Raw genomic sequence first — 16,134 nt, forward strand, 5'->3', positions numbered from 1 at the left:
TCTAAATTGTCCATTGACACCTACTGGTGTATGTTTTTCCATCATGGGTCAACTTCCCTTGGCCAAGTGGGAGTTTTTCAAGTAGAAGGCACCACAGTCAAAGCTGCTCCCATCCACTCCCATGTTCACATATGAGAATCCTCCAGCCAAGGTTTCTGGATTGTGATCAGAAGCAGAAACCCTGGCTGACCCAATGGCGTAGATCAATTGCGTAGACTGGGATTCAAATTTACAATCTCCTAGTATGTGAATCATACGACTCCCAGGACCTTGCTTCCTTGTTTCCCTTGGGAGCAAACTGCGATGTTGCTTTTAACTTGGAGTGACTTTTATTTCTGATAACTGCCTTCCTCATTGGCTGAAGCAACTTTATACAGACCACTAAGTGTTTACTTGGCTGTTGTGTAGAGGTAGGTAATGGCAGAAGCTGTTAACCTGTAAGATCGCATGGCTCAGTTGGTCGCACTTTCATCACTGAGTCAGAAGGTTGTGGGATCCAGCACATGCCGAGACTTGGAATTTATGTAATCTAAACTGTCGGAGGTGCCATCCTTCAGATGATGTTAAACCTAGGTCCTGTTTGACTGTTCAGATGGATATTAAAGGTCCCATTAGCACTATTTGAAAAGAGAAGAGAGTTTCTCTGGGTGTCCTGGTCAACAATCCCCCAAATAATATTGGTCATTCACTCCATGCCTGTTTATGGGAAATTGCTGTGTGCAATTGGGCTGCGACTTATGCCTACCAGTACACAACAACAACAACACGATTGCATTTGTATAGCGCCTTTCATATCAGGAGGACGTCCCAAGGCTCTGGACAGTGTACAGCATTTCAGACCCGAGCTGGGGTCGGGGGGGGGAGAATGGAGGGGAGGAGAAAGGGGGTGACCGATGGCGGGTCGAAGAGGAGGGTTTTGAGGCGGGACTTGAAGGAGGCTAAGGAAGGGGCGAGGCAGAGTGACTGGGGGATGGAATTCCAGAGGTTGGGTCAGAGTGGCTGAAGGCTCTCCCACCAATGGTGGGGTCGGGGGACGTGGAGCAGGCCAGAGACGGCTAAGCTGAGGGAGCGGGCAGGTTGATAGGGGGTTAGGAGGTTGCAGAGGTAGGGTGAGGTGAGGCCATGGAGGGCTTTGTATGTGAGGACCAGGATCTTGAACTCGATCCTCTAAAGGATAGGGAGTCAATGGAATCGAGCAAGAGTGGGGGAGATGGGGTCACGGAGTTTGGTGCAGGAGAGGACACGGGCTGCAGAGTTCTGGATTATCTGCAGCCTGTGGAGGGAGGAGTTGGGAAGGCTGACAAGCAGGGCGTTTGCATAGTCGAGCCTGGAGGCGATGAAGGCATGAACAAGAGTTTCAGCGGCCTGAGGGATGAGGTAGTGGCGGAGTCGGGTGATGTTACGGAGGTGAGGGAAGGCAGAGCGAGTCATGGCTTGAATGTGGGGGAGAAAAGACAATTGAGGGTCGAACAAGACACCCAGGTTCCTGACTGGCTGGTGAGTTGCAGTGAGCAACCATGGAGGTTGATGTTGCCGGTGCTGAGGCGCTGGCGCGAGCCAATCAGGAGGGCCTCAGTCTTGTTCACATTCAACTGTAGGAAAGTTGTCCTCATCCAGGACTTGATGTCCGACAGACAGTCTGTCAGGACAGCAGTGGTCCTGGAGTTGAGGGTTGAGGCAGAGAGGTAGAGTTGGGTGTCATCCGCAGACATATGGAAGTTGACCCCATGTGTGCGGATGATGTCACCGAGGGGGAGCGTGTGGATAATAAAGAGGAGAGGACCAAGGACAGAGTCACTACACTTCACGTGCAGTGTTTTGGGACGTCACCCCCCACCACCCCACTGTGAAAGGCTCTATTATCAAGTGCAGGCAATGCTATTCTATCTGAGAAGGGGGTGTCCACCAGTAAATGAAGCTCAGGACAGAGGAGCTCGAGCACTGCACATAAACAGTGAAGGATGCTGGGGGGGGGGGCAGTCCCCGGCGCAGGCGCAGTGGAGGCTGGAAGTGTGTGGGTGGTGGGGGGGGGGAGGTAGCCCAGGGCGCAAGCGCAGTGGAGGCCGCTGGTGGTGGTGGTGGGCGTGGCGCAGTCGCAGTCGGTGTGCGAATGTTCCAATCGCATTGTTGCGTCTCTCGGCGGCCGTCCACTCCGCGCTGACGCTGACACTGACGTCAGCTCCAGCCCTCGCTGGGCTGCTCCCTCCCCGCATCGCCCGCCACACGGTGCGGGGCGCCCGGCGGGGAAGATGGCCCAAGGTAAGCGGAGGGCGGACAGAGCTCCGGGAGGCGGTTGGTTCGTTCGGTCCCTTCACTGAAGCATTGCCGCTTAATGTCTTCTTATAAGAGAGAGAGTGAGGGAGAGAGTGTGTGTGTGTGTGGGGGGGAGCATCATCATCAATGACGCCAACTGCCCCCCCACACACCCACACACACACCCCCCCACCCCCCCACCCCCCCCACACCCACACACACCCCCACCCACACCCACACCCCCCACACCCACCCACACACACCCCCACCCCACAACCACACACCCCCCCACACCCACCCCCCCCCCCCCACATAACCCCACCCACACACACCCCCCACACACCCGCCACACCCACACCCCCCACACCCACACCCCCCACACACCCCCACCCACACACACCCCACCCCACAACCACACACCCCCCACACCCCCCCACATAACCCCACCCACACACACCCCCCACACACCCGCCACACCCACACCCCCCCACACCCACACACCCCCCACACACACCCCCACCCCACACACCCCCACCCCACAACCACACACCCCCACACCCCCCCACATAACCCCACCCACACACCCCCCACACACCCGCCACACCCACACCCCCCCACACCCACACACTCCACCCCCACACACCCCCACACACCCGCCACACCCACACCCCCCCACCCACACACCCCCACACACACCCCCACCCCCCACACCCCCACTACCCCCCACACACACCCCCCACACCCACACACCCCCACACCCCCCACACCCACACCCCCCACACCCACACACACCCCCACACCCCCCACACCCACACCCCCCACACCCACACACCCCCACCCCCACACCCCCACACCCACAAACACCCCCACACCCACACACACCCCACACCCCCCCCCCCACACCCCCCACACCCACACACCCACACACCCCCACCCCCCACACCCCCACATACCCCCCACTCACACACACCCACCCCCCCACACCCACACACCCCCCACACCCACCCCACACACCCCCACAACCACACCCCCACACCCCCCCCATATCGTATTGTTTGTGAGATGTTGTGAATGATTGTGTGGGGGCGTTTGAGATCCACAGATCTCGCTGGGGGGCGTGAGGAGCTTTTACTTTGAGGAGAGACGAGGGGGAGAGAAGGGGGGAAAGACACTGGGATTGTGTTCTCTTGAACAGGGAAAGTTGAGAGGGGGACCTGATCGAAAATTATTCAAAATTGTGAGGGGATTTGGTAAGGTAAAAGTGCATTAATTTCCACTGGTCGGTGAGTTCATAATTGCACAGTTTAAATTTATAATTGTTCCGATAATGCGGGGAAGAGGTGAGCGAAATGTTTTCACACTGATTATTTGTGCCTTTCAAAGTCGGTTGTTGAAACAGAATGCATAGCAGACCGTAAAAGGGGGACTGGGCATATATTCGAAAAAGAAAGATGTAGTAATAATAATCCTTACATTTGGTATAGTGCCTTTCGCCTCAGGAGGCGTCTCAAAGAACTATAACCAGTGGAGATTATTTGTGGGCAAATGCCTACATTTATTAGTTGAAATGTTTTTACACAGCAGGTTATTAAGATGTGGAGCGCCTAGCAAAACTGGCAATTGAAACCATTCATAATAGGTATTAGCTTTGTATAGCCCTCAGGTGAATAAATACTTCACTATGCTGTACAGCTAGGAATCGCTTGCAGCTTTTTAAACCTTAAAGACACTCACAAATGTCAACACATAAGCGTGTGACTTATCTGACAAATTCAATACGGTTAAAATGCAGGTTATTACACATAAAAAGTAACATAGGAGGTGCATACTACATAAACGACATAATGCTTTGCAAGAAGGAGGTTCACATCCAGGCTCGATTAGGCTAACTTCCTGCTTGTAGGTCTTCTCAACTCTTCCCTCCCCAAAATGCAGATTATTTGTGTCCTCTCCTGCACCAGGCTCCGTGAACCCATCACCCCCATCCTTGCCCGGCTACACTGGCTTCCATTCCACCGGGTTAAAAATCCTCATCCTTGCTTTCAAAGCCCTTCATGGCCTTGCTCCTCCCTGCCTCTGTGACCTGCCAACGACATACCAATCTGTCTGCTCCATCCACTGAGCAGGTTCCGGCCCGCTCCATGTCCCCAGCCCGGCCCTCCCCGCCCCACCATTGGCAGTCGGGCCTTCAGCATTTCTGTATCCATCCTTTGGAACTCCATCCCACAGTCCCTTTGCCTCGCCACCTCCCTTGCTTCCTTCCAAGGCCTGTCTCAAGACCTTCCTCTTCCACCATGCCTTCGGTCACCCTCCTACCCCCACGCTCCCTCGCCTCCACCTCTCCTGATTCCCAACTCGGGTGCACATCCTTGACTATCCAACGCTTTGGGATGTCCTCCCGAAGTGAAAGGCAGTAATAATAATTACTCTTGCATTTGATATAGCGCCTCATTATGTCTTTGAGACATCTCAAAGCACAGAATACAGAATCTCACAGAATATGCTGTAAAGTGAATTGAGTGTAAAGTGTGGGCTGATCATGGCAGCCAATTTTGCACAGCAGTGCCCCATAAACAATCGTGGATTGAATGACCAAATTATTTTGAAGGGATTATTACCCTGGAAAAGTGATCCCACCAGTCGACTAACAACTGGGCTCCTCCTTAATGCTAGATAAACAGAGGTGTGTGGAGTAACCCAACCTGCCTGCCTGGGGATAATCGTTTCCTGTTGTTCAAAGAAAGGCTTTGGTTTATCATTGATTGTGTCCAATAGTGAGGGAGTGTATGCAGTTGTCACTGAACTACACCTTTCTGCCTCCATCTCCGACTCTAGGGCTATCGCTATTCTGATAGTCTGCCTGTCAGACTTCAAGTATTAGTTGAGCCTAATTTTCTATCTCAGCATCAACAAAACTGAGACTATCAGCGCTTCTTCACCTCAGGTGCTAACCATCTTAACCTCCTTGGTTGTTCCTTGGTTGTTCACTCCAACCTTTATTATTGCATGTAGCTTGTGACCTGTTCCACCACCTCCACAGTATTGTCTCACATCCCCTCCCCAACCCACCCCAGCTGAAACTTTCAATCCTCACCTTTGTCACTTCCAGACTTGACTTTTACCATGTCCGGCTCCAGAGCATCCAGAACTCCACAGTCCACATCCTTTCCTGCATTATGCTTCTCGCCATCCTCATCATTCCTGGCTCCCACTGACTCCTTTTCCCCTAGCAGATCCTCATCCTTACCTTCGCCTCGCTCCCCTTTTCGCATCAAATGCCTCAAATTGCTTTACACAATGAACTTCCTGTAAGAGGAGGTGAAAGTAATGAGATGATTGACCAATTAATTTTTTTGTCAAGTGTGATCAGAGGAAAGTTGGACAGGACACTGGAGAACTATCTATTCTAAATTGTGCAGTGGGATCTTTGAGCTCCTCCCGACCAGGCAGACAGGACCATAAACATAATAATCCTTACATTTGGTAAATACCACCTTTCACATCAGGACAGTCCAAAGCACTTCACAGGATATGCTGTAAAGTGGATTGACTGTGTGTTTTGTGAGTGAACGCAGCAGCAAATTTGTGTACACAAACAGCCATGGAGTGAGTGAATCTCATTTCTGACCTGGATTATTAATTTACATTGTGAGATTAAATTTTGGTGGCAGACTTGAGTCACAGAGTTCTAACTCAGGTGAGAGTTAGTATTTTCTGAGTTTGTGCTCATATGTGCAAGAAAGAAAGTGCCCTCAGTTTTGCTATGTCTTTTAATGTAATGTTTTGTTCACGCTTATCTTTCTTTTATATTTCAGAGAATGTCACCTTGCTGTTTAAAATATACTGCTTGACAGTGATGACATGTGTAGCTGCCACCTACACAGTGTTACTGCGATACACAAGGACGACCTTAACAGAAATGTATTTTGCGACCACTGCTGTTTGTCTCACAGAAGTGATCAAGTTAATTCTGAGTCTGGGCATCTTTGCAAAGTATGTGTTAGCTCACATTAGCTGCCATTAGCTCACATTTGCACAATAGGTATCATATTGCATTTTGTATCAAGTTATATGTTAGGTTAATACTGACTCCTAAAAGCAGGAGAGGTAGTTTATGCATTATATTACTTGTTTAAATGTTGTATTTGTGGGGCTTTTTCCCCCCAAGCTTCACTTTCCATGGAAAATTGGATTAATGCATCCTAAACATAAGGCACCTGGTGTGCAGGCCCTGTGCTGATCTGGATTTGGTGGACGTAGAGCTTTTTGTTCAAAGTAGAATAAAATGTGCTCAAAACTGTAATTCAGGGCATTGTACATCATGTGCAGAATCTGCTTTTGAATTTCAAGGCCAAATAGAATACTTGGGAAAACTGATCCTGACTTTTGGCAATCTAATTGGAATGTGTGGGAGCTGCCTGCCGAGCTATCTTCTACGTTTACTTCGTGGCTGGTGCAAGCGACTGCTGCATTTGCTATAAATTACTACAGAGCTACAATAAAGCAAGTCTGGGGTACATGAGCATCTCCCAGTGTCTGCGTCCCTTAATTTGGTATTGACCAACCAGACAAACAGCTTTGAAAGGGCTGGTGAATATGTAAGGCAAATTATGTCATTATACCATGTCCAGTAATGAACATGAGTTGTGAAAGCTTTTTGTCCCTCAAAAGTATAAAAATGGCTTAATACAATGTCTTTTAGTTCCTTCATATGTTTTTTTCCATGCTGAAAATTATTTCTTCATCTTTGTTCATAGGGAGACGGGGGATTTGGGTATGACATTGCAACACTTACGAGACCATATCCTAAGAAGTCCCAAAGAAATGCTGAAGCTCAGTGTCCCATCTGTGGTGTATGCTATTCAGAACAACATGGCCTTTGTGGCACTTAGTAACTTGGATGCAGCTGTGTATCAGGTACTGAATATTAGGATACTCTGTTCATAAAGGTTCATTGCTTTGTTCAGAAGAGTTCATAGCTGCCTAATTGCCCACAAAATATGCAGACAATACCCTTTACAGGAATGTTGTGAGCCACTTTAAGACATTAGAGGTACAATATCAAATGCAAGGATTACTATTATTATGATAAAAGTATTCTTAATGGTGGCTATCCAGTATTGAGTTTGGAGAAGTTTGCCAGAGAGTACATAAGAGAGCCTGAGGTGACCTGGGTCTTGTTCATCTCTCTGGCGTAGGGGAACAGCCTGTCCTATGCTGGAGGCTCCTTGATGTCACCTCAGAGTTTAGACCTACTTTGTGTGGAACCTTGTGGCCCAGCTGGTTGGAGGCTCGCTGCACTGCCCTCGAAATGAATTTTTTTTTTACAAAAACAATTGTGTACAATGTGCTTTTGAAATATCTAAAGATGTGTTAATTTGAAATCTCATGTACTGTCCCCTTAGGAAGCCTGATGCATCAAACCTTTAGGAAAGTTACGGTTATCCAGTGAATGAGCTTGATGGCCTATTTTTGTTATGTGTTCTCTAATATTTTCAACGACTGCTCTGAGCATATTTAATAAGTGGTGGCTGTTTATTGAAATATAATTTCCAAAGTAAGTTTTCAGAAACTATATGCAAAAAAATTGTCCTGGTTGTTCAGAGAGGCAGAATTAAAATAATGTAGAAGCAGTGTGTAAAAAAAAAAAAGAACAAATAGAGTTGTATTTTCTGTGACATTTATAGGTCAGGCTTGTGACGACTCTCATCCAGGCTATTGGGAGAATATTGTGTCATGGTTTTCTATTGTAATAAAGTGACATACTGTCAGCTCTGCTAGTATTGTTTGTAGGCATTTGTGTTTGTCAATACACCTTCAGTAATTCAGAGTATTCTCTGTGAATTCAAGATTTTAAAACTGCTTAAAATTGCATACCAAAAGTTTAGGGCAGCAACCTCAAGATTGTTTGCTAACTGAGGAAAAAGTAGCAGCATGCATTTCCCCTCTCTGATGGGCAAGAAAGTTATTGGCAGTCGCTTGATTTCTCATTGAACTGTGTAGTGTAGTGAATACCACCCTGCCAGTTGTTTTTGATGCACTTTGAGGCGTGATGTCCATGGCACCAAATGTTTCTGGTTCTTTATTTAAAAGCAGCAGAGCAAGGAATCACAGAATGTTACAGCTCAGAAATGGGATATTCAGCTCTTTACATCCGCCCTGATGTTTTTATAATAATAATCATAATCTTTACATTTGATAGAGTTTCATGTCAGGAGGACATCGCAAAGTGCTTCATGGGATATACTGTAAAGTGTTGTGACTGTATTGTGTAGGCAAACAGAGCAGCCAATTTGGGCAACGTCCCACAAAAAGCCATGAAGCGAATGCCTTTATTTGTGGGAATTGTTGACCAGGACCCAGGAGAAATTCCCCTCAGTTTTCATATTTAATTCATATTCCATGGCATATTTAATTCCGATTGCTTAGTTTACGTTGTGGCACCAATCTAAGTGAAGTTTTACTCTTTCTGCTTTGCCCGAATAAGATTCTAAGAAATCAGGCCAGCCATTTTGGGATAATTGGATTGGAGAATCAAGAGTATGTTTAGAATTGATGTTACTCTGCAGATCTTGCATTTTCTAAATCTGATTTAGCTAATGTAAGTGACACTCTAGTTTCACTGTATCTACAATGTATTTTATAGAGCTGTAAAGAGGCAAAAAACAACAATGAGGCCGGGTTTCCTCTTCCTTCAGCTTTTCCCTGGGCCACCACTCAAAAGCTAGTTAATTCAAAACTCTGCTGGCTGTACCCTCACCACCCCAGTCCTTGCTCTCTGTACCCTCACCACCCAGTCTGTGCCAGGCTCCAGTGGCTCCCTGTTGCAGAACAGGTCAATATCAAGATCCTCACACTCACTTACAAATCATTTCATGCCCTCCGAAACACGAAGGGTTTGAAGGCTGCTATATAATTGCAAGTTATTATTTCTTTACACCTTCCTGAAAGTAAACCAACTAAACTATGTTCACCAACTATAGCAACAAATGGCATTTATACAGTGCTCTTCAGGGGTGGAAAGTAGCATCTCGGAGACTGGCTTTCCTCTTGGGGGAGGGGAGGAGGAGCAGGAAAATGGAACTGAATTGGTTCTGAGGTGATGCCTGGCTGCAGAATTTCAGAATCAAGTCGATGCTCTGTGGCAGTCTTGGCCACCTGGTTTATGAGCCAAATGGGCCCACATTACTCCAAAGCAGTAGAAATTACAGTGAGGCCAACCGGGCTCATTGGCAGAACTTCAGAGGGGCCACCAATCACAGGGGAAAGGGAATTGTCCCACTTGGCTCCTGTTAACCCAGCTAGCTCTGATATCTCCAATGCTAGTTGCACAAGCAGCAGAAAACTTGCCAAACAGTGTTTGCAGTGGTAAGCTGTGCAGCTTTAGTTAGTTAAACTGCCAATGATGTCTCACCGCACATTCTGGAATTCCCCGAAGCCTTGGTGGCTCTTGTCAATCTGTAGCTAATGCTTTCCAGAATTGGGTACATAGGGTGTGTTCCTCCAAGAAGAGTCTGCATTCTATTCCAGTCACATAGACAGTCACATGTGTAGGTGGCATATATACGTGGAACTCTGTTTTGCATACTTTTAATCATGGTAATGGATTTATGAATGTGCCAGACGCTCTTCAGCAAAAAAAAGGAAGTTGTCCAGATGCTGTTCCTTTAATGCACATGAAAAATGCAAAGTTGGTTTCCTATGTACCTGTGGTGTTGACTCAGATGTGCACTGTGAATTGAGCTTGGGTTTCACTCTGGATTTCCAAGACACATTAAAGCAGAAATCATTTTTTATAATATACAAAATACACAGTATATTCTGTGAAACGTTTGAAATGACTCAACGACGTGATAAGGCGCTATATCAAATGCAAAGATTATTATATAATCCAGACTAAAATATTTCTATCTTTTTTGTTAATAGGAAAGGCGTAAAACTTTTGTTTTAATTTTTGTTGTCTCTATCCTAAGGTGACCTACCAGTTGAAGATTCCCTGCACAGCATTATGCACAGTCTGGATGTTGAACCGATCACTCAGCAAGATCCAGTGGCTGTCTGTGTTCGTGCTCTGCACTGGAGTCACGTTAGTGCAGTGGAAGCCGGTGGAAACAACGAAAGTACAAGTGAGTTGTTGGAGCTGTGAGATCTGATCTACGTTTAATTCCTCTTAAAATCAGTCCCTGACCAGATTGTTTTGATTTGCCAAAAAATAGATTGTATTCTCAGAACAGGAATTTCTTGTTCAGACGTCACTTATGATGCAGTGTGAGGCATTCTGTAAACCGTCTAAACCTTTCTAATAGGCGTTAGCAGATCCAGCTCATTGTCTGAGCCAATAGGTTTTGTTGCATTTTTTTTCAGACCTGCGACACATTTTTTTCTCCTTCCTCAGTTTCTCCTCTGAAGGTGTGGCTCAGTTTCATGTTCCATCAGCTGCCCTCTGGTTCATCAACAACAATTTCAGGCTGGGTACCATCTCGGAGCACTTAACTTGAGTCCACTTCATTCCAGTAGCCATTATCTACGTGTAGACAGTTGTGTTGCCAGTGTATGTCTTCTGATCCTGAAGATGTCACTGTTTGCCAATTTGTCTCCTCTCTGTTAGTGCTGTATTGGATAATGGGGTTGATCTTTGAAGATGGGGATGAGTGCAAGGTGATGGGAAGAGGGATGGTGGGAAATAAAGCAAACAGTTAGATTGAAGAGATGTTGTTTGGTTGTAAAGTGGATACTTTTGTTTCTTCCCGGGAGCCAACACTAAGTAAGATTCCCAGATACAAGCCTCACTGTGTCCTGCCGTTTGGTCACCATGTTGCACATTATCATTTGATATACGGAGTTCAAATTAAATTATAGCGCGCGCATGAGGGAGAGACTTTGAAGTTTGCCCTGAGGTGGGGAAGCAGAGGCACACAGTTTGTCAAGGATTGGACTAACCACGCAGGGTCCCATAGCGGCTGCACAGCCGGGTGACCAGCAACATAGCCTTGAGGGGCGCTGCGCAAAAGGTACAATGACCTGTGACCTGAGCACCATCTACCCCTCCAATGGCTGTCCTGCAGGCCCCACAAGAAACAGTGGCTTTGGGGGCAGAGCTTTGCCTAGCAATAAAATGGATGTGGTTTCTTGTCTAAATTAAGGCTGAGAGCAGTAGTTAAGGATACTGACGTCTCTAGCGTTTGATGATTTATAACTTGTAAATAAAATACCTTACGTTTTCCAACTTTCAATATTGTCTGATCAAAATTATATTTTATTATACCGAATCCTGCTACAATTGAATCTTATTTAAATGTAATTTTGATCATAATCACAGTAGAGCATCTAGGAAGGGAAGACCAGGGAAAACAAACTGAGTATTGCTGTGAATTGTATTGTACATTCTTGCGTTGTCCTTGTATAATAAGAGTAACACGATATATCATCTGTTGTTTCAGGTTGAGCAGAATCCAGTTTGGGGATTTACTGCCATAGCCATTGCAGTTCTGTGCTCTGGATTTGCTGGTAAGTAAATAGAAGCTGAACGGTAACTACGACAAGGTGGATTCGACTATGATCTTAATTTTCAGTTAACATGGTCCATATAAGCTCACCCTTGCTTGATCTCTGCTGCGTTTTTCGAAGTAACTGGTTAGGGCAACGGTATGACTTAGTGGGCCTGCACTGTTGCCTTGGACCTAGTCTACAGAGTGGGAACTTCAAATCTTAGAGGGTAAATGTTACTCAAGGTATAATCCAAATATCTTGCCCCTTGAATTGGAATATTTGGGCACTGACTCATCTGATGGGATGTGCCTTACAGTAATGATCCACTGTTTAATTACTTCAGTACTTGAAGTGACTTGTTTGTTTTCACTATAGGCGTTTATTTTGAGAAAGTTCTGAAGAGTTCAGATACTTCCCTGTGGATGAGGAACATACAGATGTACATCTCTGGCATCGTGATAACTGCAGCCGGAATTCTTTTAAATGATGGCGCTGGTGTGATGGAGAAGGGCTTTTTCTTTGGCTATACCCATTGGGTTTATTTAGTTATATGTGAGTACTCTCATCTTCATTTCTGTTTATAGTAGGCAGATAAAAGTTCTCTGACTTTTTTNGGTTAGCCGGGTGTCTATCACACACAGATGCCCACCTTCATGCTTAAGAGTTTTCAGATCAAACTACTGAGAGTTCCACTTATACCTAGTTCTCACTTGTCTGGTCAATCTCTCCCTGAAGAGACTGATCCTGCTCTAACTCTCCCCCAAAACTCTCATGCACAGTAGGATGATAAAATGAGCAATCTCTGAAAGTGAAGGATGTGAAACGCTCTGTGCAGTAATAAGAAGTAGTGCCACATTGGTTGAATAGCTGGCCCGCTCGTGCACAATGTTCCTAGCCCCACACTTGAACAAGAGCATTTAGATCAGGTACAGGAGAGTAAATAACAGCAGTGGAAGTGTCCCTCATAGAAGGAGAGAGTGAAACGTCTCCAGGTTTAGAGGGTAGAAAATGAGTGAGGAACAAAACACAACCCTTGTGATATAAGGATTGTCTTATAGGAAATATAATAATAATAATAATAATCCTTGCATTTGATATAGCGCTTTCACGTCAGGAGGACGTCCCAAAGCGCTTCACAGAACACACTGTAAAGTGAATTTGACTGTATATTTGTGGGCGAACGCGGCAGCCAATTGCGCACAGCAATGTCCCACAAACAGTCGTAGATTGAATATGACCAATGTTTTTTTTGTTTTTGGTTTTGGAGGGATTATTATTAGGCGTGTGGAGTAAGGAAACTTGCCCAAGGTTTCGCCCTGCCTGGAATTGAACTCAGGTCTCTCACTTGCAAAGCGAGTGCTCTAACCACTGAGCTACAGGACTCCACAAATGTAGTTTATATCTCATCCAAAGCATGGGTACCTTTGGCAATGCAGCGCACACCCAGCGCTGCATTGGAATGTAGTTCCATTGAAATGAATGAAAAGATCCTCTGTGGAAAGAGTGAACCTGTAGTCTTAAGTAACAAATGAGCTGATTCCTATCTTGTTGTTGATCTCTGTACTGAAGCTGTTTTGGTGAAGAACTGTTGTTTCTGGTTTTGTCTCCACAGTTTTAGCGAGTGTTGGAGGTCTGTACACGTCTGTTGTTGTGAAATACACTGATAACATCATGAAAGGATTTTCAGCTGCAGCAGCAATCGTCATTTCCACTATAGCATCTATCTTTCTGTTTGGCCTGCAGATTAGTAAGTCATATTCTCGCATAGCAATTTCCCATGAGCAGCTAGGAAGTGAACAACCAATTTTATCTAGGGGATTGTTGGTCGGGATACTGTGAGAAACGCACTTCTCTTTTTGAATTGTGCCATGGGATCTTTAATGTCCACTTGAACAGGCACACAGGACCTCAGTTTTATATCTCATCCAAAGCATGGGTACCTTTGGCAATGCAGCACACACCCAGCTCTGCATTGGAATGGCAACTTAGACCATATGAGTCGAAAGTCCTTACGTGGAGCTGGAATCCACAACCTCTAACTCCGAGGTGAGAGTTTAACCAACTGAGCCAACTGACGTCGTATTAATCGTTAGGTGCAAAAATCATTACATAGCTTCACTATTGATACACTGTTGGTGTGACAAAAGCTTCATGATTGATGAACCCTATTGATGACAGCTAGAAAGGTGCTGTTTATTGCCTTTAATTGATCCACTTGGTGAATTTTCAGACTGTTTGTTGGAAATGTCCAAGTAAGGCATTTCTATGTAGGGAGAACAATTTAAGTGAGTAAACTATCCTGGGTTTCACATCTTGGAGGTTAACTCAAAATCAGAACATCAAGAACCTTATTCTAAAGTGGTAGAATTATTTATTGATTATAGGTTGCCTTTTTTACGTCAGTAATTTGTATTGAGTATTTTCTTTCCCATTTCAGCTTCAACCTTTATAGCCGGAACAATACTCGTCATTGTTTCAATATACTGCTATGGTTTACCAAAGAAAAATACAACCACACTTCTGCCAGTTGAAGTAGAGAAGTCCAAAGAGACACTGAACGTGTGATCTGCAGGCGCTGTGTTCGTAAAAGGTCAGAACATCCATTGTCCTGATCCTCACCTTTTCACTGTCCAGCTGTTAAGGAAAATGGTACTATTGAATAACTTGTCATGTTATTGTCGAAATGGCAAATTATTGTTGCACTGTTGGTTGGTATCTGAATGATTGAGTTATTCAGTGCAGTGTGACAATCTAAACACATGCACAGGTTATAACTGAACCATTCTCTCACTATAATACAATACCTGTTTGAAGATGCCGTAAGCTCTTAAGTAGATCACATTCAGTGATGAGTCTTAAATTTTTCAATTAGCCTTTGATGGTGTTTTGCAATGTTACCTGGTAAACACGTTTGTAAATATAATATCCTTTATAAAATATTTGCTTACCATTTGTTAATATTATTGGTACCTGTTTATCAGTACGGGATGGATTACTACTTTGACCTGCTCTATTTGTGTCAAAGGCAGAGCAACTCGAGACTGATTTGATCAAAATTTGTACAGAATCAACTTTTAAATTCAATGTTTACATTTACGTGTTTTATGTTTCACACAAAGCTTAAAAGTCTTATATTTTGTTATCCAACTTTTTTAGCGTAACTATAAGAATGGACACTAATGTGGAGTGGAGTCCTGTAGCTCAGTGGTTAGAGCACTCGCCTTGCAAGCGAGAGATCTTGGTTCGATTCCCAGCAGGGCAAAACCTTGGGCAAGTTTCCTTATTCCACACGCCTAATAATAATGCCTCAAGAAAAAAACAATAATAATTTGGTCACTCAATCCATGACTGTTTGTGGAGCACTGCTGTGCACAATTGGCTGCTGTGTTTTGCCCACAAATAAACAGTCAATTCACTTTACAGTATATTCTGTGAAGCGCTTTGATACATCTCGAAGATGTGAAAAGCGCAATATCAAAGGAAGATTCACAAAGAACAAGGTCAGCAATGCTGCTATATTAGTTGTATTGTGTCAAAGGAACCCTTATTACACCTGCGGTACCCCACTGCCTGGTTTAATTGAATTTCTGTTGATTTATGCACACAATCTCACTCAGTGGCCCTGTTGAGACCAGAAGCTCTCACAGCTGATAAAGCGTCTCCCTGTCAATTGCAGAGGATCATGCACCATGCCACACCGGGGAAGTGAATAGTATTCCAGCAGTTCTCTTGTAAAAGTTTTAAAAAATGATTTACATAAAATGTGTTTAATGAGCTTGTGTGTGGTGCACATGCAGGTGTGTTTGGAACGAGGGAGGGTGAGGGGAAAACAGATCTTAATTTAAAACTACCGCAGTCCAGTGAAGCATAATGCATATTGAAGCATTCATTGAAGCTAGATATATAATGTTACTGATTCAGCAGTAATAGTTGAGCTCTCCATGCCGTGGTGAGGTGATAGCAATAACTACACATTTGGTTACCTGTAGGTTTTATTGCCTTGTTCTATAATGGTTCAACCCCCAATAAAGGAACCATGTGATACAGATAAGGTTTATAACTTGATCTTCCAGCAGGTTCATGGTTTACCTGCACAGGAAAGAGATGGTAAAGCAACTTCTGACAGGTTGAATTACATGGTATGAGGATTATTCTCTTCACTCTTGCACCTGAATGTTAGAACAAGATAATTGATTAATTTATGTGCTTCCTCTCTTCCCAACCCCTGTAACTGTGGGTGAGCTTAGAATTACAATTTTACCATGGAATAATGATTTGTTCCCCCCACTTTCTCTTAATAAATGCGATCACATTTTTTGTCCAATATTGACTTTCCCCAGATTCATTCACCTGGTTACCATCCTTGTTCCATGACTCTCTGTAATTTACTTT

The 16,134-nt window shown here is 45.0% G+C and overlaps 1 protein-coding gene across 1 annotated transcript; it reads left to right on the top strand.

The window, feature by feature from the left end:
- The first annotated feature begins 2,213 nt into the window (after positions 1 to 2,213).
- On the top strand, positions 2,214 to 14,969 carry slc35a1 (solute carrier family 35 member A1). Its single transcript, XM_007905067.1, has 8 exons — positions 2,214 to 2,259; positions 6,069 to 6,246; positions 7,011 to 7,170; positions 10,227 to 10,379; positions 11,694 to 11,760; positions 12,118 to 12,294; positions 13,355 to 13,489; positions 14,180 to 14,969. Exons 1-8 carry the CDS (start codon positions 2,250 to 2,252, stop codon positions 14,305 to 14,307), a joined length of 1,008 nt encoding a protein of 335 aa, XP_007903258.1. The 5' UTR covers positions 2,214 to 2,249; the 3' UTR covers positions 14,308 to 14,969.
- The last annotated feature ends 1,165 nt before the right edge of the window (positions 14,970 to 16,134 follow it).

This window comes from Callorhinchus milii, unplaced genomic scaffold, assembly GCF_018977255.1.
Source record: "Callorhinchus milii isolate IMCB2004 unplaced genomic scaffold, IMCB_Cmil_1.0 Scaffold3, whole genome shotgun sequence".
Taxonomy (NCBI): domain Eukaryota; kingdom Metazoa; phylum Chordata; class Chondrichthyes; order Chimaeriformes; family Callorhinchidae; genus Callorhinchus; species Callorhinchus milii.

Bases quoted from the DNA above. Each gene is read 5' to 3' on its own strand.
- slc35a1 (XM_007905067.1), top strand. The intron at 10,380-11,693 runs GTGAGTTGTTGG...CTGTTGTTTCAG, and splicing joins TGGAAACAACGAAAGTACAA to GTTGAGCAGAATCCAGTTTG. The intron at 13,490-14,179 runs GTAAGTCATATT...TTCCCATTTCAG, and splicing joins TCTGTTTGGCCTGCAGATTA to CTTCAACCTTTATAGCCGGA.